Source organism: Dromaius novaehollandiae, chromosome 4 (assembly GCF_036370855.1).
Source record: "Dromaius novaehollandiae isolate bDroNov1 chromosome 4, bDroNov1.hap1, whole genome shotgun sequence".
Classification (NCBI taxonomy): Eukaryota; Metazoa; Chordata; class Aves; order Casuariiformes; family Dromaiidae; genus Dromaius; species Dromaius novaehollandiae.
Window position 1 is genome coordinate 75,977,114 of NC_088101.1, and position 24,505 is coordinate 76,001,618.

At 40.3% G+C, this 24,505-nt stretch overlaps 1 protein-coding gene across 4 annotated transcripts in view; it reads right to left on the reverse strand.

Annotated features, from left to right (window-relative positions):
• Positions 1-2,888: 2,888 nt before the first annotated feature.
• The window catches only part of AFAP1 (actin filament associated protein 1), a 117,740-nt gene continuing 96,123 nt past the window's right edge, over positions 2,889-24,505 (reverse strand). For all 4 annotated transcript variants that reach the window (XM_064511478.1, XM_064511476.1, XM_064511477.1 and 1 more), the window contains 8 exons: positions 23,759-23,970; positions 21,721-21,866; positions 18,026-18,143; positions 14,500-14,614; positions 12,522-12,686; positions 11,734-11,924; positions 11,051-11,212; positions 2,889-6,372 (listed from right to left, as the gene is read on the reverse strand). In XM_064511478.1, the coding sequence (XP_064367548.1) occupies positions 6,346-6,372; positions 11,051-11,212; positions 11,734-11,924; positions 12,522-12,686; positions 14,500-14,614; positions 18,026-18,143; positions 21,721-21,866; positions 23,759-23,970 (1,136 nt within the window). In that variant the 3' untranslated portion in view covers positions 2,889-6,345. The remainder of the gene's footprint in view (positions 6,373-11,050; positions 11,213-11,733; positions 11,925-12,521; positions 12,687-14,499; positions 14,615-18,025; positions 18,144-21,720; positions 21,867-23,758; positions 23,971-24,505) is intronic.

Below are 24,505 nucleotides of genomic sequence, written 5' to 3' on the forward strand. Positions count from 1 at the left end.
GAAAAGTACCTGAAATATAGGTTTAAACTTAATTTTCATAGACTAAATGATCTGCCCTAGCTCAGAGCTTTCCCAAAGGCACCACTGAAAGACTTAGTTGCTAAAGGACCCGGGCAGACGGGGGTATATGGTCCTATCCAGTGGCATGCCATGTCACATGTAAGACTGGGTTCGGGAGGCTTTCCCTTGAGGCTTTCCCTACTGTGCAACTCAGCTTGAAAACATTTAGATTATTGCCATTTTAGTTTCTCTAATCCTCTATTGTGGCTAGCTGAGACTTTAAACTGCAATTTATCACTAAAAAAGCAGCCTGTTGAATCTCAAGTGACTTCATTTTGCTTTCCAAACTCAGTATTCTGTGATAAAAGGAGTAAAAACAAAACCAAAAGAAACTCTATAGTCTCTCTTTTAATGATGTTCCAACAGATCTTTCATAGAAAAGCTCCCAAGCTGGAAGGTGGGAGAGGGAACAGACACAGACAAACTGTTGCCATAAATGAGACACCTACTCAAACTTGCTAATGTTTAACCTGAAAGGCCTCTCTACTTCAGAAACCAATTTCCATGGAAAAAGAATAAGATAATCAGTTTTCTTCACTTCTATTTTCTTTGCTGTCCTCCTCAAAACTATATTAATTGCTATGTTGTTTCAAAGCCTAACCAGTTTCAACATTGTCATAAATTATGTCTCTATAATAAAACTTCTGAGTCATAAACATCAGCCAATATTTTTTCCTGTTTTCCATTAAGACACGGCTTACTTTCCCATTTTTTTTTGTTTTTGTGATTTATGTCTTGAAAGACACTTTGCTTTCTTATGAATCCAGCTGCTGTGGTGAAAACATTAATGTACTTTGACCCTCACGGTTTTCAAAAGCTGAAGTGAAATTCTAAAGAAAAGCTGCTCAGTACATTTTTAATGTGATAAAAGGAATAAAAGGATACATTCTCACCATTACAACATCATGCCACAAGCTAATCTGCCAGAAAGAGAAAAGGCAGTACATGCTGAAAAACAGACTTAAAAAGTAGTAATTTGAAGAAATAATCCAGTGACAGCAATTATCAATCTATTTACAAATTAATACGTGAAGCAAAATCTAATTGGAAAATTACTTCCTTGTCCTCAGGAGAGATTACTGAAAAGGACTATCCTTGATGTAATTTAATTATTTCAATTACCTAATCTATTCTGAAGGAATGACATTGCATTGTCTTGCTAAGACAGATGCGTGCTTTAAAAAAATCAAATTGAAAGGAATATGATACATTATTTTATAGGAAAGCATGTTTTTGCAACAAGGGGAGGAACAAATTCAATAGTCTTTTATGAAAGAAACTGGCTTCATTCATCAGAAAATGGCAAATTCAATGGATACAATTTTAAAGAGCTGAAACAACAGAAATATTGCCCCACAAATTAGCTTGATAGAGATTGTAAGCTCAGTTACGCTCTTCATACCAAACAAATTTTTATAGTAGCTATGAGGGAGCTTGGGGAAGAGCCTAAGAAAGGGGAAGCATGGGGAGGATACTCTCGCAGTAAGTGCTTCCAGCCTCCATCAGCTTGTGAATCTGGATCTGGAGCTTTCTGCTTCAGAGCTGGTAGCTTTGTTTAGTAGCACTTAATTAATTCTTTTCTTCCATTAATTTCCTTTATTGTTTTTGAACCTGTGTAAACTTTTAGCATCCGTAACATTTTGTGGCAATGAGTTCCATCGCTGAATTATACAGTAGATGAAAGTACCTCTGTATAGTTGTTTTGAACTTGCCCCATTAATTTAATACAACGGGTGCCCAGATTTGGGGTTTTATGGGTCCTGAAGCAGATGATGGAGGTATTACAGATGGCAGGTGGGTGTCTTTCTCCTTTTATCACTTGTTTGTACAAGCTCTTGTGCAGAGCAGTTGTCTTAATTTTTATCTTTACCATGGAAGCATTTGGTGCACTGGATGACCTGTTACTACAGCCTGGGAAGTTGTGTTGCAGGAGGCACCTATTGTGTTGGTTTGGTCAGGAAGGGCCTAGAGCCATTTGCTGAATTTCAGACCAGAGTATTTGCAACTTTTTCTTTGTTTCTTACTATGCAGTATATCTACATTTTCTCGGATCTAGCTGTTAAAACACCATGATGTTGCTTGGGTCATCAGAGCTATGTCAGTGCTCATAATTGTCTGTGCAAAGCTAGATTGCTATTTAGGGAGCATGGGGAGAGGGGGCTCCCCCCATGCAGCTCTTTACATTTACCTTCATCAAATCTCTTCTGATGTTTTAATCACCGGTGAAGATCTGTAAGGGATTTCTGCAAATCTTTGTAGTTGGCTTCTAGTGTGGATTCCAGAACCGACTGACTGCCACTAAAACAGAAGTAGAATTTATGCCCTTGTTTGTTTGTTTGTTTACCAACTTTAAAGGGGTTGTTTATCCTTATCGGGCTTTTTCCATTTCCCAGCGAACTGAGGACTCCAGGAGTAGACAGTGACAGTGAACTCAGTTCCTCCTGCTGCTGTAAAGAGAAGCCATCCGCCGTGGGGGCTGTGTTTGTGGGTAAGGATGGTGTGCAGACCCTCTCAGAGCATCTTCCCACGAGCTGCAGTGCAACAACCCTGCAGCAGAGGGGCCTTCTGCTGTGACCAATACATACATCGAATTTCCATTTTCCCTTGCTGGGGCATCCCTTACATACAGATATTCAGGTTACAGAAAGTCATTGCCCAGGTAAAGGGGGGACAGACCCGATACAAAGAAACACTAATTCTAACCTAGCCGGGCTTTCTGGCAGGGGAGAATTGTCTTCCTTTCGGGATGGCTCTTGCAGACGGCCTGCTCGCGTGCTGTGTGCTCCTTATACCGACAAACACCACCGTACAGAAATGCGAAGAAATACTTCTTTGTTTGACAGGTAACTTTATTAATAATGATCTCAAATCTGTCGCACCTACCAGGTGCCAGTCTTTTTTTCACACTCTGCAAGACTTTCTGGAGAATAAACTAGAAAGGCAGAAAGTTAGTTGAAGCTGCTAAGACACACATTTGTAGGTGGGTCTATTTTGGATTTTTTTTTTTTTTAACAGAAGTTTCCATGAATGTGTGTCAAAAAACTTAAATACATTGAGAAATACAGTAGAAAGACTCTATTTACAGTCCATTATAATGGGCACTGCCAACATATCCAATAACAAAAATAAAAAAAGAACTTTTTTCATGTTTCTTTCATGTTTTTTTCACAGAGATTTTTAAATATGATTTTGTTTTTTAAAAAATACAATAAGGAAATAATTACATTCTTAATATGAGAACATTATCTTACAACATACAGCCTGGGCCAATTAAGTTGAAAGTGACTTAAATGAAAATTAGTATGAAAGTATTCTCCATTTGAAAAATCAAATTGCCACAATCATCTCATTAAAAAAAAAAAACCCTTTGATCCCCCCAAATTATGATCTGTTTTTTAAAAAAGCACCACCCATTAAAAAAAAAACAATATAAAAAGCACCTGGTACAGTAATAGGAGTTTGCTGAGGAAGCACAAGTGTAACATTATCTCAAAAGACATAGAAATGCAATGGTTTAAAATACAAGAATTTTCTTTAAAAAAAAAAAAGTCATACTGCTCTATTGCTGACTTTGCCTGGTGATTCTGAAATCTAAAAACATTGAAAATACAAGCTCTGTTGCTTTTTATAAAAAAAAATTGTACAGCAATAGTACTATTCAACAAAACTGAGTGTATTTCACAGCACTGAATGTGGTCTACAGCGAGGTTATTTCTGGGAGTTTGTTGCTTTCTTCCTTACAAAACCTCGGCCGTTGTGTCGAATGGACGTGCCACGGAAGGCAAACTGTGACCCGTTCTCGAGGGACAGGAGAGAGACTCGCTCACGGCTTGCTCGGGGCCGGTGTGGGCGCAGGCAGGGAGCCCCGCGGCCGCGGCATGGCCCGGGGTGCGCCAGGCACCCTCGGCTGCCAGAAGAAGTTGCCCTTCAGCGTGGATTAAAAAGAAACCCTGTCCTCTCCACACGTTTTTAATGGCATAAGGGGTGGAAGCTACAATGCCAATGTTAGGTACATGAGACTGCCTCAAAATAATCTGGCTTTTGATGGGTCTGCGGTACTTGATGTGTGACCACTTGTTAATGGCAACGGTTACATCATTGCAAATGTTGACTAGATGCCTAATTTGCATCATAAATATGTACAGATATAAATTAAATATTTATTGAAATATACAAATAAATAACTTAATTTGAAATAAAAAGCCTAAATGAACTTACTTTTGCTTCAAATTTGCTTCTGCTAATATTTATGGGATACTTGATACTGTTTAGTCCATAGTCATACAGCGTAGAGTGTGCCCTCCACTTATGAAGAGTTAATAAGTAAGCAGATGACCTAAAATAAAATAAAAATCCTGTTTTGAATGAAAACCATGCTGACACTTGCCTTCTTACTGTATTTGTGTTCTGGAGGCACGCTGCACGAAGCAGACTCCCAGGAAGCAAAGAGCTGTTTGTAATTTTGCGCCTCATTTCTGCTCTGTTAAGGTCCTTGGGATCCTGGCACTAATTTCACTTGGAAACAGGAAAAAGCCCTTACAGGTGGACCGTTACAGACCTGCTTTTCAAGGGGTCTCAGCACTCACCGTGGCCTGATTTTTGGGAGCTGCTAAGCGCCGTGTCTTTCTGATAACTCTGCGCCACCATCCCAGGCCTGCTTGTACTACCTGCTCCTGTAGGACGTCCTCCGGCATCCATCCGAGCTTGGAATAGCAGTGTACACTTAAACAGTTATATATGTTCCTTCTAGAGGTAATAGGCAAACTGTAGGCCTGGACAATAACAGGATTTGATGCTTGGTAACTGCTGTGTTGCCAACTTCTGTGATTTTTAAGTGTGACTCTTCAGTAATTACCAAGATTCTGGCCCTAACGTCTTGTGATTATCTCAAACTATGAGTAGTATTTAAAATTTTTTAATTAAAGTTATTTTCTAGTCCTTACAGCTGAGGAGAAAAATCTTGAGAGTGTGACTGAAGGCTCTCTGAAGGCTTAAAAAAACCCACAGAGGATAGATTAAAAGAACCCAACTCATTATTTGTTCTCTCTCCTGATTTTTAAGCTAATCTTGAAATTTTGAAGGGCTTTGGCAATTTACTGCATGGAGCCTCAGGAGTGTCTTGGATAGAGACAAAGACAAACAGATTTTTGTAATTTTACAGGCTAAAATGCAAGGCACGGTTTCCTAGTAAACAGAAATAGAGTCCTGTCTGAAAAATTCCCCAATTGTTTGTAAAATTGTTTATAAAAAGAGGCTGGAAATTATCATCCTTTCAGTCTGTCTTCCTCACAAAATAATAGCTGAGGTCAGAAAAGGCTAAGGAAACCAAGTACAGCAGTGTTCTCTAACTCAAGTTTAACAATACTGCATTATAAAAAATGAAACAAGACTGCATAAGCTATTCTGAGTTGCCATTATCTGCTGAGGATTAATCTTTTTTTTTTTTTTTGAAAAGTACAGAAATGAAGTAATATCCGGCTTTAAAAAAAACAGAAACAAATCATTCTTAGACAATGTGACCTTTGAAAATGACTGGTGCTTCAAAATAGTAATAAAAAAGAATATTAAAATGCATTTTTAAAAGTATGGCAGCTTTTTATGTCACAACGACAAAAGCATCTGTCTAAAAAGCATCAAAAAATGCTTCACAGCTGAGTTGTGTCACTCCGTGGTCTCTAATCACCACAGAGGACAGTGGCACTGAAGAGTCCTGACTTCCCAGTTCAAGCAAGTCATGCCATTTCTGTGAATACATTTCATCATTTTTCTTTTGCCCTGTGAACAGCTAACAGCAAAGTGACTGCAAATGAGCAAGTCTTCTGGCAGAATCCCGAAAGTCGGTATTACCTGTAAGAGTACATCTTATTTGAAATGATTTCACATTGGTCTTAAATAAAGCACCAGTCTTCAGTGCTGTTCAGGCCATCCGATGCAGTATCATTAACATTGCTGGTCTAAACTGTTTCTGCAAAGTAAACTTTCGATTGCAACTATATGCTCCTTCTTACTTACTATCACTGTTTTGTCTTTTGGTTTTCATTTTCTGTACAAATGAAGTTGGAAATTAGGAGTTACAGGTAAAAAAAAAGGGGCACACGTAGTTACACAGCAATACAGTAGAGGGAATACAGGCAAATGAGGGCCAAGCTACCATTAACTTAACAGAATTGTAAAACCTCTTATGTTGTATCACTCGATACCACGTTACAGATGAGTCTTTTTGCAGCCTGTGTCTTGGTCCATAATAGGTAAGGCCTTTATGGAAAGTGAGTGGTTTTGCTATACTTATGTTCCGTTTTTCATCTCCCATTCCTGGAAGGGGGAAAAAAAGATATGGAAAATGTTAGAGAAATCAGGGTATTTCACTGATGTCATCAGCTCTGCTAAGCCAAAGCCAGCTGAGGTCAGTAACAGTTTTTCCATTGACTTAACTGGATCCAGCCTTCTGCCCACAAATTAGTTAGGGAATGCTAACAAGTAGGTCCTGCTACAGTGCATGCACAGCTTCCCCTCCTCAGGAGCTATATATGGCAACTTTTTCCTAGCGCACTGCAAATAAGCCATGCTGATTTGCTGCAGAGGGCACTTAGGGAGAAAATGTGCATACTGCAGTCGGGCTATGGCACTCGGCTGGAGCTGAATGGGAGAGAGGCAGATTGGGAACACTGGAGGTACAAGCAAGAGAAAGAAACATTCAACAAGTCTCATAAAGAAGAGCTGCCACCGATTGATTGTTACGCTCTTTAATTTCTTATTATAAAATCACAGTAGATGCCCATTTCTATGGCTAAAAAGTGAGACTTTTTGAGATAGAGAGACTTACAGGGCAGGGCAAAGAACTGGCCCTGCAGAAAAGCAGGTGAAGTAACTGCTCATTTTTTTCCCATATACATAATCTGAGTTGAGCTGTTGCTGGGTAAGTTAAAGATGTCACTTTGCTTTTCCAGGCCTCAGTTTCCCCCCGGTAGATGAGGACAGGACAGCAGACAGGAAGAGGGATAGGCGCAGCCTGGGATAGCCGTGCTGTATGTGTTCACTGAGTTATGCCCTTGCGGCAAGGAGGAAATGCTGCTTATACGAAGCACTTAGCCCTTAGCCTGAGGTAATCTCTGCGGAGCAATTGCAGAGCTGCTCCCTGGCCAGGACCCGGGGTCTCCAAATGCCTCTCCCACCCATCGCTCGGCAGAGATGCTCTGCAGGCAGCCGGCTTCTTGGCTCCCAATCCGAATTCCTGAATTTAACACTCATTCCACAATGTTTAAGAGCTCTAGCTGAAAACTGTTACTTATACAAGCAAATATCTGTTTCTGCTGCTGAAAGCAGTAATAGCATTAGTTTGGCTAAACAGCTGCATGACCATGACTGCTTTTCAACCATGATAAAGCAAGAGGGAAGGTCACAGTTGGTGGCTTTAGGGCTAGAAGAAAAAATTCTGGCTTTAAAGCAGTTAGGTAACAGTTTAATTTTTTTTTTATTCCTATTTTAAAATTTAAATGGTACTTAAAATTTAATTAAAAGTAAAATATAATGCAGTTTTAATATTCAGTTTTACATCTCAAATTATGATAAAGCTAAATTTTAAACACTATATTGGTGATTATTTGGATAGATTATTTTAAAAAGAGTATTAAATCTATATTCCCCATATATAAGCTGCCAAAGTCGTAAAGGAAGTCATTGGCTAAGCAACTGGGAACACAGTTTCTTGAAGTGTTAAGTAAGCCTTGAGAACAGTAGCTTCTTTTGCAGGTGCGGGAGGAACGTTTTCTTTGTTTCCATTTCTCCAGCTAGTTCAAGCCCATAAAAGAATGTTTAAGTCAACATCAACTGGGAGCTGGAAAACTGGAAGAGCTTGTTTTCTCCTCCAGACCCTGGACATAAGCAAAATAGAAGCTGCTGACATTCAGTGCAGGAAACTGCACTGATCACTCCATAACAATTTGGTTTTAGGAACTGATTTTAAATACGAAGCATGTTTAAATAATTGTTTTTCTTCTACAGCAAGGTTATTTAAAAAGTATTTCACTTAACTAGCAATGCCAATGCAAATTGTTATTTTGCATATTTTAATACAGTTCCAATTTCCAGCCAAATAGCGATGAACAAAATCGCAATTAAAAATTTTTTCTGGCTACCTAAAAACATGCAACATTACTTTCTAAAAAAATTTAAAAATATGTAAGTTAAAACCAGAAAAGTTAAAATCCAAATGAATGTATGTGTATATGTACAGTGTTTGCCCTAAATACTCAAACCCTCAAACTGCTAATAACTCCTAGATTTAGCACCAAATCTGTCCTCTTTTTTTTTTAAAAAAAAAATTGTTACCAAACCCTGCGAGTTTATAAAAAAAGGTGCAGCTGGATGGTAAGACTTAAAGCAGTGTTTGATCCATGCTGCTCTCCCCAGCTGTGTTCCCGCATCTCGCTGTGTCCCCTTCGCGCTGATGCACTGAGCAGCGTGAGCTTTCTGGTGCAGCAGCACTTTCAGACGCTGCCTTTCGAGCGAGCTGCCCTGTTCGAGATTGTCGCTGCTCCTCTGGAGTCCGATCCTGCGACACGTCGCTAACAAACTCGGCTGCACATTTTAAAGGAGCTGCTGCCCTAGCAGGGAGCGTGGCAGTGCTATGGGCTCATCGGCACAGCAGTGACACGAGGCGGGTGGCAAACAAAAGGCTGGTGAATAGCAAAGTCCATGTGCTGGGGCTGGCGAGCAAAGAGGGGAGAGCAAGGAAGAGCAGGCAGAGAGGCCTCCAATGGTTAGCAATACACATCGGAGAGAGGAAAAAAAAAAATCCAATGTTTTCAAGGGTTATACAACCCTTCATAACATTGGGAGATCTGCCAGTTGCTGAAGACACAAGCGTTAGCACGGACATGAAATCAGCCTCACTCCCACACACTGCACTTTCACGCGCCCAGCGCCAAGTTCTGCTCTCGGGATGCTCACGTGTGACTCCCTCTGCTCAGCTGCATCCAGGAGGCCTGGACTCGCTCAGAACTGCAGCGGGCCAACAACGGAGAGCCAAATCCCACCCTCGCGTACGCACGCGCGCTCCCGCGGGAAGCGGGGCGTGCTGCAGATGCATACCTGATGGCAGAACTTGGCCGCGGCGCAGGGCGAAGGGGTGCAGTACAGCTTGGGTTGCACTAGCTAAGTCTGCAAAATTTCACTGTTAACGTTTAGTGCGTGAGGTTTTTAGGAAAAAGCTGCTAAGGCTGAATTGGATACTTTGAGTTATTTTTCCCATGATAACTGTGCCTACTAGCTCCTTATCCTTTCTCATTAGCTTCATCTTATGTCCAAGATTCCTCTATGAAAGAACTTGACCAACCTATCGTGCCCTCCAAAGGACGATCAGCAAAGTCAAGCGACACAGCAGACTTTTTCCTGTATGGTATATGCTGAGCACAGAAATGAACTACAACTGTAAGGTATTCTTTACACCAAAAATTTTCAGTTTTTATTGTGTCCTGGTGTCCCTTTAACCTCTGTAAAATTTAAATGGCTTTAACGTGCCTGTCTAGTGTGTAGCAAGGCTGAACCCAATCCATGCTCGCTCTTGCAAGGGCTGTGCTCTACCTGCTAGACCACAGTCCCTTAGTAATGCTGTGCTGACACACAAATCTAAGACAAAGTGTATAGTTAGAGACGCTGGCTTTTATGAGACAAACTATGACATAACTGGAATCCACAGGTAAGTTTTACAGTACACAAAGCCTTCGGCAGGTCTGAAACAGAAGCAGCAAGCATCAAAGTTAAATAGAGCTGAAACCAATTATTCCATGTTTCAGTATTCTGAATTGACTGAGAACGAATGAGGCCAGCTGAAGAGGGAAGGCCACTGACACCCGTGGAAAAGCGGGAGGGCTCGGTGGCTGCAGAAGGGTGCAAGGGTCCCCCAGACGATACGGCAAGGGAAGCAACTCAGGCCTGGGGGACGCAGAGAGGTTAGCTGAGGCGGGCAGGAAGGCAGGGAGAGATGAGGATGTGCCATAAAAGCAAATCATTTGCTGACTTGATGATATTTTAGTATCTAGCAGATTTAGGCACCATAATGCACAAACTCTGTAAATGTATATAATCAATGAAAGCAATGCAGCTGCTCTTAACAAAAAATACTTTAAAACAATCCGTTCCTTACAGAAAATATCATTCTTTTGAACAAAAGAATGGAGTGCATTAAGGAAGGCAGATGTCTGTGATTATTATTGTTTATAATTACAGTTAGCAATGAAAAACTAAAACAACAAAAGCTTGGACCAATGCTGTTCCTGTCACCCTTGCTTACATGCTGCCTACATGCTAGTCGGGAACGTTTTTATGTTGCTAGCCAATAGAGCCCTCAAGAACTGTCATGCAAATCTCATTTAATGGAAAGCACATTAAAAAACATTAAAAAACTGTAACAATGCTATAGGAACACAAACTTCAGCCTGGTACTTGTCAGATTAAATAATTAATTCAATTTCTACTTTAAATGTATATTAAGGGTAGCTACTTGCACAATACATTTTCAGTCACTAGGCTTACAACTATTCTGTTCTGGCATCAGCTGATTAGACACAATATTATCTTGTTTCAGAAAACTTACTATAACAACGCTCTTAACCACTTATCAGCTACAAAATTAGTGTATCTTTCTGAAATTTAAATGGACCGACTACAGCACAGACCACTTACCTTGCAAATGAAATTTATAAAGAAACAGAGAGAAAAACGGAGAGAGAGAAATACAGCCAAATCCTTTTCTCAAAGTATTTTTCAGTTCTTCTGCAAATGGTTCCCAAAAGTCTCTCCTGACTGGAGGATGAGCATGCAGTATTTATATAGTACTGTAAATAATTTAGACACGGCACAGTCTCTTCTTGAAGCTAAATTTCACCTACAGAAGTTTAAGCAGCAGCGATCTCTCTCTCTCTCGCTCTCTTTTTCTCCACAAACAAAAATATTAAAAAAAAAAAAGCAAACCAGAGGCAAGGCTTCTCACCTTTGCTTTTCGGAGTACGTGGCCTCGACATGGAGAATTATTTGACGAGGGAGGTCGTTTCAGAGCTGCCGCACTGTTCACAGGTATTGAGCATTCAGTATCACTAGTGTCACAGCTGGAGATGGGCGAGTTTTCCAAAGTTCGGTGCTTGAAAATTGGGGACTAATAAAGAGTAAAAACCCTACGCTGAGTTTCCTCCAAATAGTCACATAAGCAATATTACCTATCTAGACTTAGAAATGCAGATTTTTTTAAAAAGACCTTACTCATAAAAAAAGTCATAATACAGATGGAAAAAATGAAAAAGAAGTTAAAACCAAATAAAACAAAGCAAAGCATGTGTTCTGTGAGGACAATTAATGTTCATTCTCTGTGATTAAGCAACAGTGGGTCATATGGAGGGATCAACACATCGCTCATTGGGCCTGCTATAATCTCGTAATACAAATAATAATTATATACATACTGCCTATGATTCCCCTGTCTACCTAATCCCCGTTGCTGTAGAAAGTACACCAGATGCAGGTGAAAAATGCAAATAATGCAGAAAGGAATTCAGTTGCATTCTTACTTCCTGAGCTTAATGAACCTTCTGAAAACTCTCAGTTCCCACTCTTCTTATCGGACACAGAGCACTCCCAGCCCATGGCGGTCGCATTTGAGTGTATAATGGCTGTGCATACCTGTGGGCTTGATGTTCCTGATTTGGGCTCGATAGCCAAGCCCAGCGTGATGCCGCCCGCCAAGGCTTTCTTCAGGCTCTCCTTCACCTCCGTCAGCTCCAGCTCCAGGTTTACGCGCTCGGCCTCCTTCTGCTTACATTCCTCCTCCAGCTTCTTCAACTTATCTTCGAGAATCACTTGAGTCTTCCTGCCTGTCACCCAGAGCAATGTTATTATTTCAACAAGAAGCTTAAATTAACACTTACAAAACCTATTTTCTGTAAAAAAGAAAACAAGGAACGAGGTCTCGGAAAATCACTGACTTCAAAAAAAAATTACATACTTTGCAAAAGCCTTTTTTTTCAGGGAAGATGTTTAGCAGAAAAAAGCAAACACTTTGAGGTGTCTTCCCTAGGTTTCTATCTAGTTTCAAACCAGTAGTTGTTCTGTTATTTTTCCATGTCACAAAAGTATAATTAGCCAGTCACAATACAATTTGTTCCCACAGACTGCTTGCGAATGAGCAGCTTCAGTCCCCACCACCGTCATTTCTAGCTAACATAAATGCATCTAGTTCACCTTTGTGTGTGTGTACATATGTATGAATATATATATATATATATATATGTATGTGCACTATATATATATGTATGTATATATATATATAAAAACAAATATAGACACTACAGAGTACAGTTTAACTTCAAAACCAAATGTCATGTAGTGGTACATCTTCAGCCTAGAAGGTAAATCCATTTGGGTCAGTAAATGGACCAAGCGCCGCAGCCAGCTCAGCGAGCCTCCCATACCAGCATTGACTTCGATGGCAGCTCGGAGATCCTTCCTTTCCTTTCGGAGCTGGGCCAGCCGATTCCGGAGGGCCTCTTTCCTTTTTAGCAATTCCTCCTCTTTGCTTTGTAACCGCTTTGCATCTGCCTCCACACGGTTCTTGCCGTATTTGTACTGCTCGGCATCTGCACGTATTACATTGCCATTACTCATCTGATCCAGTCGTTGCCTGCCCGCTCACTTTCACAGGAACTTATCACAGTTTAAGACAGGAGAAAGAATAACCACAAATACACACACTCCGAACTTAGTCTCAACTTAACTTCGGCTCAATCAGGCTTTTGCAGCGTGTGTGTATGCACATGCACATGTGCTTCCTCAGCTCTTGGCCTCAGTGCCTCGGGTTAAACTAACAGTAAAACCCTAACTTATGCCCTGAAACTCAACATGACATAAACTATTTCGTGTTTTGAGAAACCGGTTTAGCATTTCCGTTCCACTGGCTTTTCCTCACGTTTTGTGATTCTCGCTGAGCTCTGAAGCACAGCTACTAATGATACCAGAGATTTTTTTTTCCTTTATATTTATACGGGGGAAAAAATGAGAATGAGCCTTTCTAGTACTTTGGTTTTAAAAACAGCCTTGTCTTTGTCTGCAGTTCAGAGAATGGAAACTGGGCTCTTTATCTCTGAACCCTTGATTTTTAATTGGAAGGGGTCGGAGGAAAAACTACCTGTTTGCCCTTTTTGCCTGGTTTCTATTTCTACTTCAAGAGAAGGCTTGAATAGTTTAAGCACACATCTTTTCTCGCCTGACGTAAGAGAACATGATATGCTCACGTTTTTGATACTTACTTAAGATTTTTTTTTTTTTAATTACCCACAGAAATGCTTTCATGGCTCATATTTCATATTTGTGTTCCAATCTACATCACAGCCACTTCTATATTTGTTCCAGTCACAGACTCAGAAAACAGGTCATCTAACAGATCACTTTGGCCACATATCTGAAGATGGAGTCAACTGTACCTAAATCATTCCTGACAAATATTTGTCAAATCTGTTTTAGTCAGTCTTTAGTAACAGCCCCCCCTTTACCTCCCACAACTATCTATTCCAGTGCCAATCCACCTGTACAGTCAGAAAAAAATACATTTTTTTCCTAGTGTGTAACCCAAATCTCTCTTGTTCCCATTAAATGCATGACTTCTTAAAAAATCTACCTTGGGCTTAAAAAATACATTCATTCTTTCTCTAGCAGGAGTCTTTGCCATGTTTTAAGAATACAGTTATATCTCTTTTCCATCGTATAGTCTTTAAACAAAACAATCTTCATTAGGCTTCTTTTTAATTATCCAAAGTTCTTTTTTCTAGGACTGGAAATCAGACAAGTCTCTCCCCAGATCTTCCTTTCTTAGTATAAAGTTCCCCTAATGAGTCTTTATCTCAGAAAGGAAGCGCTCAAATTACATACAGGCAATCCACCTGTCACGGAGAATCCTCTTTCTCTATTTGCCCCTCACCAGCTGAAATCTCATCTCTTCAAGGAAGCTTTTGAGCCATAGTTCTTCATTATTTTTGTTATACCTTTTTCATTAGGGATAAGAATAATTCCACTTATGAGCAACATGAAGTCCTTGAAATATCTTTCTTAGCTTCTCAGCCCTCTGTCCCAGCAGGAATACAGAATTACTCTTTCCCCAAAAGGAATAATGGTTACTAGATTCTTTCCTGCTTTGCTCATGATTTATTTTTCCAGACATATTTCGTATTTATTGTCCTGCGTGTGACATCCTTTTACCCTAGGGAATGTCTGTAGTGATAAAGAGTGGCCAATTCACACGGGATCGCCTATCCCAAGTGCTGGTGGCACCTCGAGCCCAGCCTCTTGGCCACAGAAGACCCATCGTGGCCTTTCCCTGGTTTGCTAGGAAGAAAGCTATTTTGGGTATCCTCACGACTGTTTTCACAAACAGCAGCTGCGAGGAGATATACTTACTGGACGCTGTGCGCTTCACGCATGACACTGATTCAGATTTCTTCGGTTGGCTATTTAAAGTTCTCCCTTTTCCTGTGATCCCATTAGCAGTTGCAGGAGGTTTCTTGCCTTTAAACTGTTTGAAAACAAAGTACAAATAGGATCCGGTTATTACTGTACCGCTGGCATTACAGTCACCCTTTCATCAAGGGCAAAGCTTGACAGCAGGACATAAAGCTGCCTGCTTAGAGGATCCGCTTAATAGACTTAATTGATTCAGCTGGAGACAGCGCTTCCTCTAGAGATTTCGTCATCGAGAGCTGCCACTGCCATGCAGCGAGCTCCAAGAACGGTAACCTCCAGGAGCCGTTTCCTATTTGCTATATGATCTATGGTACCTGGATCTTTGTTCAAAATAATACAATTATTACACATTTTAAAAAATAGTAGGCACTAATATAACAATTTCCTTTTACACAACTTTTAGTTTATATGTGTGTGTGTGTGTGTGTGTGTGTATATATATATATATATATATATATATATATTTATTTATTTTTAAACTTAATAAAGGGCATACTCTCACAATGGCCAGAGAAGCTCACAAGATTACCAGAAACAGCCCATTTCATATGCAATTAGAGTGCAGCCCTGCTATGAACTGAAGCCAGGGCAGAGAAATAGTGTCCTGACTAATCTTAAGAGTTTCCATCTGCAAAGTGTTAGCCAAACACCGGACATACATGTGGCATATTATGTTCATCTGCTTCTAAAAGCTTTTGAAATGTCACAATAATAAAGAATGACGTGACAGTGCAATGAGTTGCCTGCTATTGCAGACGAGGAGTACAGAAAATATATTCTGCTGCTTCTAATTCTAATATTCTAATAAAAAGTTTTTTGTAGGGAATAAGCTAACACATAGTATGACAGGCACATTATGCACGTGACATGCTTAGCTAACTAACTGCTCTGTTTCAGATTAGACTGAAACTCTTATGTTTTCATGATACATTCACAGGCTCCCGCCTGTGTTTCCCCAGCACTTATGCCATCCCTCAGCTTTCAGGGCATGGCCACAGCCTCCAGAAAAGGTCCCCCATGAGCAAGGGACGCCCTCTCATCTCCCGGCCGCGGTGGGCCTGTCTCTGGGTCCCGGCTGCCTACTGAATCCGAGCACACAGGATTTCAGGTGCTCTCTGCACTTCCATTTCGTCCCAGGTCCACAAGCCTGAGGCCACCCTCAGAAAACGGCACAGACACAGGCTTAGATTTTTTTTCAGGGGAAGTAAATAGCAGGCAGTTATTTAAATATGGTACATACACAGTATATATTATAGAACATACTATACGTGTATCTATACATATCTATATAGAGAGCTATAGTATATATAATATACAATTAGTCATTCTAGAGATGCTTTTTTTTTTGAAGTCATCACCATGCCTAAGGAGAAAGCAGAAAACTAGATATGCATTAAAGTTATGACTGGAAAGTTGCATGTGTTCTTTTGCTATTTTCTACACTGCGTAAATCACGACGGATCTGTGGGGAAGGCCTTTACAGGTACCCCAAGGAGAAAAATACTTCCACATCACGATTTACAGCTTAGCAAAGCTGTTCCATTTGCAGTGGCTCACGAACAGACTCCGAGCACGTCAGCGATAAGACTAACTGACTGAAATAGTCCAAGGTCCTTAAAATAACAATGAATAAACAGAACAGCCAAAAATAAGAAGCTTTGTTACAGTATTAAATAGTACAGTACCTGCGAGACAGATCCCCTCCCCACAGCAGAGGTATTAGTGACAGACTGAGCAGAAGACAGATTGGAGGAGACAGGGTGTTTGTAATGGTTAGAGGATAGTTTGTCAGCAGATAACCTATTGGCTTTTCTGTCCGCTGATGGATAGCGCGCAAAGATTTTTGGAGACGGCAAGTTATCGTACAGGCCTGCGTTATCATAAAGCATTTCTTCTCCAATGTTCCTGCTACGAGAAGTAGGAAAGCCATCTTCTGGTTCCCACTGCAACACACATACTTTTGCAGTTAGTAAACAATACACCATGCAGCACCAAAGTGAAATTAAAACATTAGTGAAAGTTCTTTGACCACAGAAAGCCCTTCACGTTTAGCAAGCATAGCCTTATCACTTGAACTTGAGTCAGACTACCGGGAAAAGTGCGGGGGGATACAGTGTGGAAAGGAAGGCCTGGATTGCATGTCTCATAACCTCAATCCTTTGCATCTTCTGCTATACAAGCAAGCTGGTACTACCCGACCCCCTTACTACTTCACAGACTGTATTTTCAATTGCTAACTTTAACGCTGAAGGAGCACAAGAAGAAATATCATACTATGGCTTTAAGTAGAATAAGTTGGCACTGGGATTCTCATGGGCTACGCAGATGAACCTGTAGGATTACATCTGGTACAAAATTTGTTAAAAGTAATATAGCCTAACAGCAAAAGCCAAGAGTGTTTTTTCTTGTTTGGATTTTTTTTTTTTTCTTCAGGTTATATGTCTTTCCAGTGAATACCAGCTGCTGGTATGCTAGTATTACATTTTATTTGCTGGAAAATTATTATTCCGAGCTAACTATCTAAAATAGCTACAGGCCATTTCCTCTTTTTTTTTTTTTTTCAGAAAAATGGAAAGCTCAACAACAATACCCCAGTGATTCATTCAATTAATCTTCAATGAAATCATGAGTCTGGCTGCCAAATATCCTTCCTTAATCCATCCTAGCTGTGGCAGCATACTTCTATATGAAGGCTTAAGCACATCCAAGCACTGCAGATCCAGACTACTCACCACACATGCTGTTGTGTGTTGTTCCCCAGAGAGTTTTTTTTCTGCCATCTTTCTGACATTACTATGACATGATTGAGGACTGTACTTGCAGTCTGCTTAATACTTCAAATTGCTGTGAATTTCTCTGAGAGTTCAGCCTTTAGGAGGGCCTTTAGGAAGCCGCCCAAATTGAGAGTTGACATGAGCTGTAGCTCCCCTCTAAATCCTCTTAGGGACCACATACTACTACGGGTTATTATCAATTATGTGTTAAACCTTATTACGCATCTGCCTAAGATGAGCTCTGCAAATCATGGACATGGAAATGACCCCTGCAGTCCTCCTTTGGGAAAAGCAGTATGTGCTGTCAAAAGTCATGCAGCCCTGGGACAGAAAGTCTTTCAATGGACACCAACAAGTGCCTGGAGTAACCGAGTCCTTAAATTTGCCAGGTCTGGTGTGATCTAAAATAATACCCCCTCAAGTCAGTATTATATTCAAGGACTTGGCAACAAACCATCAGCAGGCAGCTGCTTTCTAAACACATGCTGGCTCGCGTGCAGGTTAATGTACACAATATGTCCCCCCACCCCTAACACTCTGTAGGTGTGAGAGAAATTTTCAGTTCCCAATCAAAAAAATAAGAGTTCATTTGGAAACTGCCCAGTGGTGCTTTTTAGATAATATAATTTTCAGATGTCCATGCATTCAACACATGCAAACCATTTGCCCCGTGCAAATTAAATTCTTACCGATCCATTTATGCAGGGAACATCATCGTAATGAAGTGCCATTCCACTTGGACATGCGTAGCCATTGGCAGTGCTTCCCCGATACGGATTTGTAGATATAACTCGCCTGTTCATAAAACTGAATAAAGCAAAATAAAAAAATAATAAAAACCAGCGCTTGAACCTAAGTCTAAACGATGATTCAGTGGTTTGTTCCCTGTATCTGATTATGTAGCCTGGAAGCACGGATCTTCTCACTTTCTGCAGGAAAGCTGAGGATAGTTTTCCTTCCTTCCTTTGCTACTCACATGTTGCTGCTAGCAGCACCATATGCACCATATCACAACATATGTTTCTGTATTGTATGCCTACAGTGGGGATAAGACGGCGAGAAAGTCAGGATGGCAACAGCTGTAACTACTCAGTGGCATGTTTACAGGGGAACCTGCTGATCTAAGTTATAAGCGAGCCTGCCAGTGTCCCATAAAAGTTTCCTTGTTGTCTGTATCAGGGAGAAGCAGGTGTTTCTCAGCGCATTCATGCTCAGGGGAGATGTGCGCTTAGGAGTCTGGAGAAACAATAATCACATCCTGCAAAGATTTGATTGGATGAAATTGTTAACATTTCCATCAAAATTTGCTGAATATTTTATTCCCCAAATTCTGAGGATTTTTCATGTTCATATCAGAACTTTTGGCTGGGTAGAGTTCGAACAATGGTGCAAACCTGATCCCCAGGTTGGGTTCCTGCAATTACTTTACATGCACATTCTTGTTATGCACAGTGGATCTGAGCCCTCTGAAAACTTCAGAAGGGATATATATTTTTATTTCCTTTTTTTTTTCCCTCTCCCTAAAACCAGGATTGTAGCTTGTTTTACTGGAATTCTGCAGAACACATGCAAAGTGTCACCAACTACAACAGGCTTTGTGTTGGGAGCAGAGCTCTAGCAACTGCAGAATTGCAGGCCCGATAGCAATAACTTCACTAAGGGTGAGTTTTCCTTTCAAGCAGCCTCTGAAATGGAAGGAGGTACACAGTGAGCTCCCACATAATGCCTACAGATGCAGTTATACAAGAATGGGAAAACAAAGACTTCCACCCCAAACAATGGAACTATTCAGGCTCTCTGCTGACATCCATAAAGACCGATAAAGCCCTCCTAAAGCAGAGTGGGTTGTTTGTAGCGCTGGCCAGAAGTCAAGAATTCTGTGGTTTCGACATTAGCTTTCTTTTGGCATTGGAATAACATCGAGTCCATTGAATTTGTTGCGTAGAGGGAGACAGGCCTCATCCAGCTATTGCTCACCTGAGCTGTGGGAGATGCAGGCTCACAAGAGGGATGAACCTGCCCAGGTCAGGGTGAGCCTTTTTGGTCTGCCACATCCCAGATGGATGCATTGGACTAAGGTGGTGGAATAATTATTAGACAGAAGGTTTTCTTACCCTCTTAAAATAGACAACTAACCAAACAACAAAAAGTCTAGGATAGGTAAAAATGTTTTTAACTTTATCACATCTTGTACTTTATTATACATTATTAAAAGGCTGTTCCTCTTGATGAAGCACACTAAAGTGTTTCTGGTTAGTCTGAAGGACTACATTTGCAGCTGTGCTTAGGTACTTTTTATTTAAGTAGCTTCATCAAGAGTGATGCGTGATAAATTTCTGAAAGCTCAGATATTCATTAATGACAGCTGATGCAGCTGCAGTAACTATTTCCACCTCCAAAAGAAGCTAACATTTATCACGTATCTGCAAACACTGAACCTTATTTCACTAAGCCTCATTAGCCCTGTTTGCAGATGCATCCATGTAAGTTAATTATAATCCAAACCCGCTAGATGAGAAAGCAAATAGAAAAAAAAAAAAAAAAACTGTTTGGAAACAATTTTTCTTCAGTCGTTTCTAGATACCTAATGATTTACATAAAGAAAATTAATGGGCTTATTAATGGAGAGGCAATCATTTGGCAAAGCATTATTCTCAGTAAAAGCATAACCAATAAACCTGATGTGATTTAATGATAATCATATCTTTAATGATAACTGCAGTCAATTTAAAACACTGCTATTCATTCTATAAAGGACTGTCAATAATATTTTATTAACACTTCGGTATCACTGTCATTTATCCTAATTTTCTAGGAGTAGCTGAAAATCAGAAGACAGCTACTCTAGTTGCTTATTGACAAGCTCTTGCAGCCTTTTTAAAGACATCCAATGAATTTGAACAATTTCTTAAAAGGGGAATTTTGCTATTTTGCAAGTTAAGTTTGACATTCCTTCCTAATATGTGGTCTAGTTGCATATGTTTTTTCACTTGGCTCCAATTAGTATCATATTTGTTCAGAAAAGGAAAGCCAAGCAGTATTTGGGGGAAAAGGTTTCCAATCTATTTCTTTCTTAAATGTGGTTAGTGTTAGATGCTGACTGAAGCAGAAATACATGTCAACACAGGATGTACTTCTTGAGTCCTATTAACTTCAAAACAAATACTAACAGGAGTCTATAAGCTAAATGAATTTTGAGTCTCTCAGAATTATTTGGCTTTCACAAAACTGGGATCGTGGTAACACGGAGTCACTTTGATTTCTACCAGGAGTCTTTCGACCTAGAGCCTGAATGAAGCCGCACACTTTCCCACGCTAAAGTTCCCTGAGCACTTAGCTAAGGGAGGAGCTTTTTGGAAAACTCCAAAGCTTTTTGCCTTTTCAGTGCTTTCAGTCTGTTTAAATTTATGACGGGAAGATAGGGTGAGATTTGCTAACATATTATTAAGTCAGACGAATTACCAAGTTGCGCGGAGAGCCTCATGGCCGAGAGCGCGGAGCGAGCCTACCACCTCACGGGAGGACGCCGTAGCAGACTGTCTCGTCAGGCAACCCACTTCTGACCCTGTGAAACCACCTGCTATGGCTGCAGCAGCAGATCCCAGATGTCCCAAGTATTCACGCGCACTACGTTGCTAAACGATCCAACGTAGCCAAGGCAGAATGACGGTCCCTTCCCACCAAATGCTGATTTAACGCCTAAATTGATTTGAACACTGAAATCACTGCATAGATGCTAAGTGTGCTTTGCTTTTCTTACTACACGACATAGGATCTGTGATGAGGGATTCGCTGTACTGATTCACATTTCAAACAGAATTTCCGGGCTGTGCCTATATTCCCGCTCAAATTCCACCTCCTAAATTAAAATTCAAAAATAAATTGGATGGGTGTGAACTTGATGAATTTTTCAATTAACCAAAAAAGAATTTCAGATGAAAACACTGAGAGTGTGATTATCCGAGCCTTAAATTGGCTACACATTTTTTAGTGGTTCTGTTCAGATATAAATACAGCCAGTAGCTAAATGAATGTAATCTAGGTAGCTACAAATTTATTTAAATTTCAGCGTACTTGTCTTTTTCCAGTGACAGTTCTAAGGCTTCAGGCAAAATAGAGGAATAAAATATAGCACTGAATAAGTAGCCTTACTGAAAAAAAGAGTAAAGATTGGAATAAAGTTAGCTATATCATCTGCATCTTTTACAGAACTTAGCAGGATGCCAACAAGATAATCTTAAACACATCTGAGCTGCTGAGACACTTCAGGAGTTCGCTATCTGCCAAGGGGGGGATTTTGATAAGCTGTCTTGGCATGAGCGTTGACATAAGGATATAAATTCCCACAGTGCTGAAACAGCCCGGCTAGTTTAACGTGCCTTACCAGAAGGTCTGCTTTGCAGCCTGGATGACGCTCGCAGTCATTTCCACGTCGATGTAGTCGTAGTGCAGGGCTCCGGGGTCTGTGGAAGACCCAGTTTCAGCCAGCAAAATTCCAATCCATCTGCCCATGTCTTCAGACGATGACGCCTATAAGGAGAGGGGAAGAGCGTACGTAGGGTCCACAATCTGCCACTGAACTGAAGGTGTTTTAAACGTTATTTCAAAACTGTGCATTTTTCTTGGCTGACAAAATGCTACCATATTGCACAAGAAGCTCTGTTTTCTGTCGAACTCCTGAAAAAAAACAGGCTTTTCATTCAGTTTGCTTTGCTATAAGGAGTGCACTTTGAGTAAGCTATGTGCTCATCTGTTACAATGCAATACTAAGTGGGCAATCTCGAGAAAAGAAGAAAAAATAACTATAGAGGCTAATGGATTTAGATTCGTGTGATACTTATTTTAGATTTGAGAAAACTGAAAGCTACAACAGCATTATTCTCATATGCTAGTCTGGAGGATTTTAGTTAGGATGATTCCTGACAAGAAAATGTTAATGCAAAGTAGGAATGAGAAAAGAAAATAATGAAATACTAGAAGAAATATTAGGTTCTTTTTTAATTTCAATATATTTGTCTGTTTGATGGTATTTGTTTTCCTAATGGCACAAGTACAAACATGATTACTCTTACAAATAATTTTCGAAACTCCGTATTTCACCTCAACTCACCAATTGCAAAGTTAAACAGTAACAAAATACATAATGGAAAAAAATGGGGGGGAAAAGGAAAGTGTGTGGTTTCTATAGGAATTGCTTCTAAATTTCCATTATCTTTTTTAATGTTTCATCACCTTTCCCAGTGCCTTAAATTGCCACCTAGTCTTTCAAATTCTCTGAAGCGCTCACATGTAACAGGCCTTGTTCCAAGGACAAGAGCCTAACATGACTGCACTAGGAAACCCAGGGTGTTCAAAGTGTCTGCCCTGCCACTGAAAATGAAAGGCTGCCTCCTCCTATAGTTTCATTATACCTGGCTTTGAGTTTCTTCCCATTTCAGCTTGCCAAATACAATTAATGAGGGGGGGAAAAAAACAAAAACAAAAACAAAAAAACATGGGCCACTTTTCATAGTCCAAGTTTAACAAGGTCTGAAAAGGAATAGATTTTTTTCCCAATTTTTTAGTTTCATTTTGACTTCTCAGTTACATCACACCCTCGAATTTGCTGCAGAGAAGTTGAATGCAGTAATCTGACATGGACAGAGCCACTGAACGCAGTTTTCCAGATCAGACTGGTTTCACATACCAGCTTGCCTGTCACCAGCAGCTGCCATCAGCTCTCAGAACTGGGATCCCACCAAAGTCTTGAGTATTTCCCCAGCTTAGGTTATCAGTTGTCTGGGCTGCATTGGACTACAACTGTCCTATTCCTTGTTCCCATTCCTCCAGCCACGGAGTTACTGTACTTGTAATGCAGATGATGGTATGACCTTGGCAGTGGTAAGGAGGTGTCCATGTATTTATGGACATCTCTTTACACGTGGCATATAATTCACCAGGTGACTGGCATACCACAGTTTTACCTTAATACGGATAGAGAACGAGACTCCTAGAAGTGACTCATATAGGTAGAAGACATAAATGAGAGTTAAGAGCCCAAAGAGTTTCCATCAACAGTGACCCATTAATTAATTACTGCTAAGGTATTTACCTAAAGTAGTTATATTATCCCTGATACGAGAGTGTGGCTAGAGAAGGAGCACAGATATTTCAGTAACAGGTCAAGGGAGGGTCTGAACAGAGAGGCATGGTGGAAACATCTTACTGGAGAAGCTGTCTGAACTGCAGTATGCAACTTGTCCCTAAATCTCATTTTTTTTCTTTGCCTGCAAATCTTAATTTCTTTTCCCTCCAATATTTATTACCCAGCTCTGCAATAATATTATTCCAAAGGTTTTTTGAAAGGTCAGGTTGTATGAAAGTGCTCCTCTAAGTTAGCTTGCAGGTGTCCAGAGGAGGCATAGTATTAACAGCCACTGCACCTCGAGCACGGCGACCTCCTGGCCGTTTCGAAGCAGCCGGAAGGTCAGGGGATGCTTGGAGTCCAGCCCGGGAATGACCTCGCAGCCGCGGAGTGGGATGGAAACTATGTGGGTCTTCAGGTCGGTCCTGTCCTTGTGGAAAATGAGCTTATTGTCTTTCACTCTGCACCAGCGCTCACGCCAGCGGTTATTTGAGAGCACGTTGAGATATCCTGCAATAAAATGAAACAGGAGATACTTGGTTTTGAGTAACTGTGACTGCCCAAAATTTTCTGGGGGAAATCACGGCTGTTAGGATATGATTTGGTGATGAGCTAGTTTGTGTTAACATCCAAAATCAGTTTCTCAAAGACATAATAAACTTCACCCATGTAATGCCAATCCCTTCTGCTTTGCCAGGAGGAACAGATTAGCACAGCCAGTTTCCCATGTTGATTATCCCAGTCTAATTTCATTTAGAAAGAAGAATGCACTTTGCATTTGCAACTTTGAGAAGCATTTTTAAAGCAGAATTTGAGAGATCCCTATTGATACAAATGAAAATAAAACAAATGTTATTTTAAAAATCAAGACACAAATATACATCAAATTTAGGTAAACTTTAGAACAAAAGCTTTAAATCAAGATTTTTTTTTCTCAGTGATAAAACACTATTCTTACAACAAATCAAATTTCATGAATAAATTGCCTTTTAAAAACCCTACTTTTATGTTCACAAATACAGTGTCACTAAATGGGCAGTGTTTT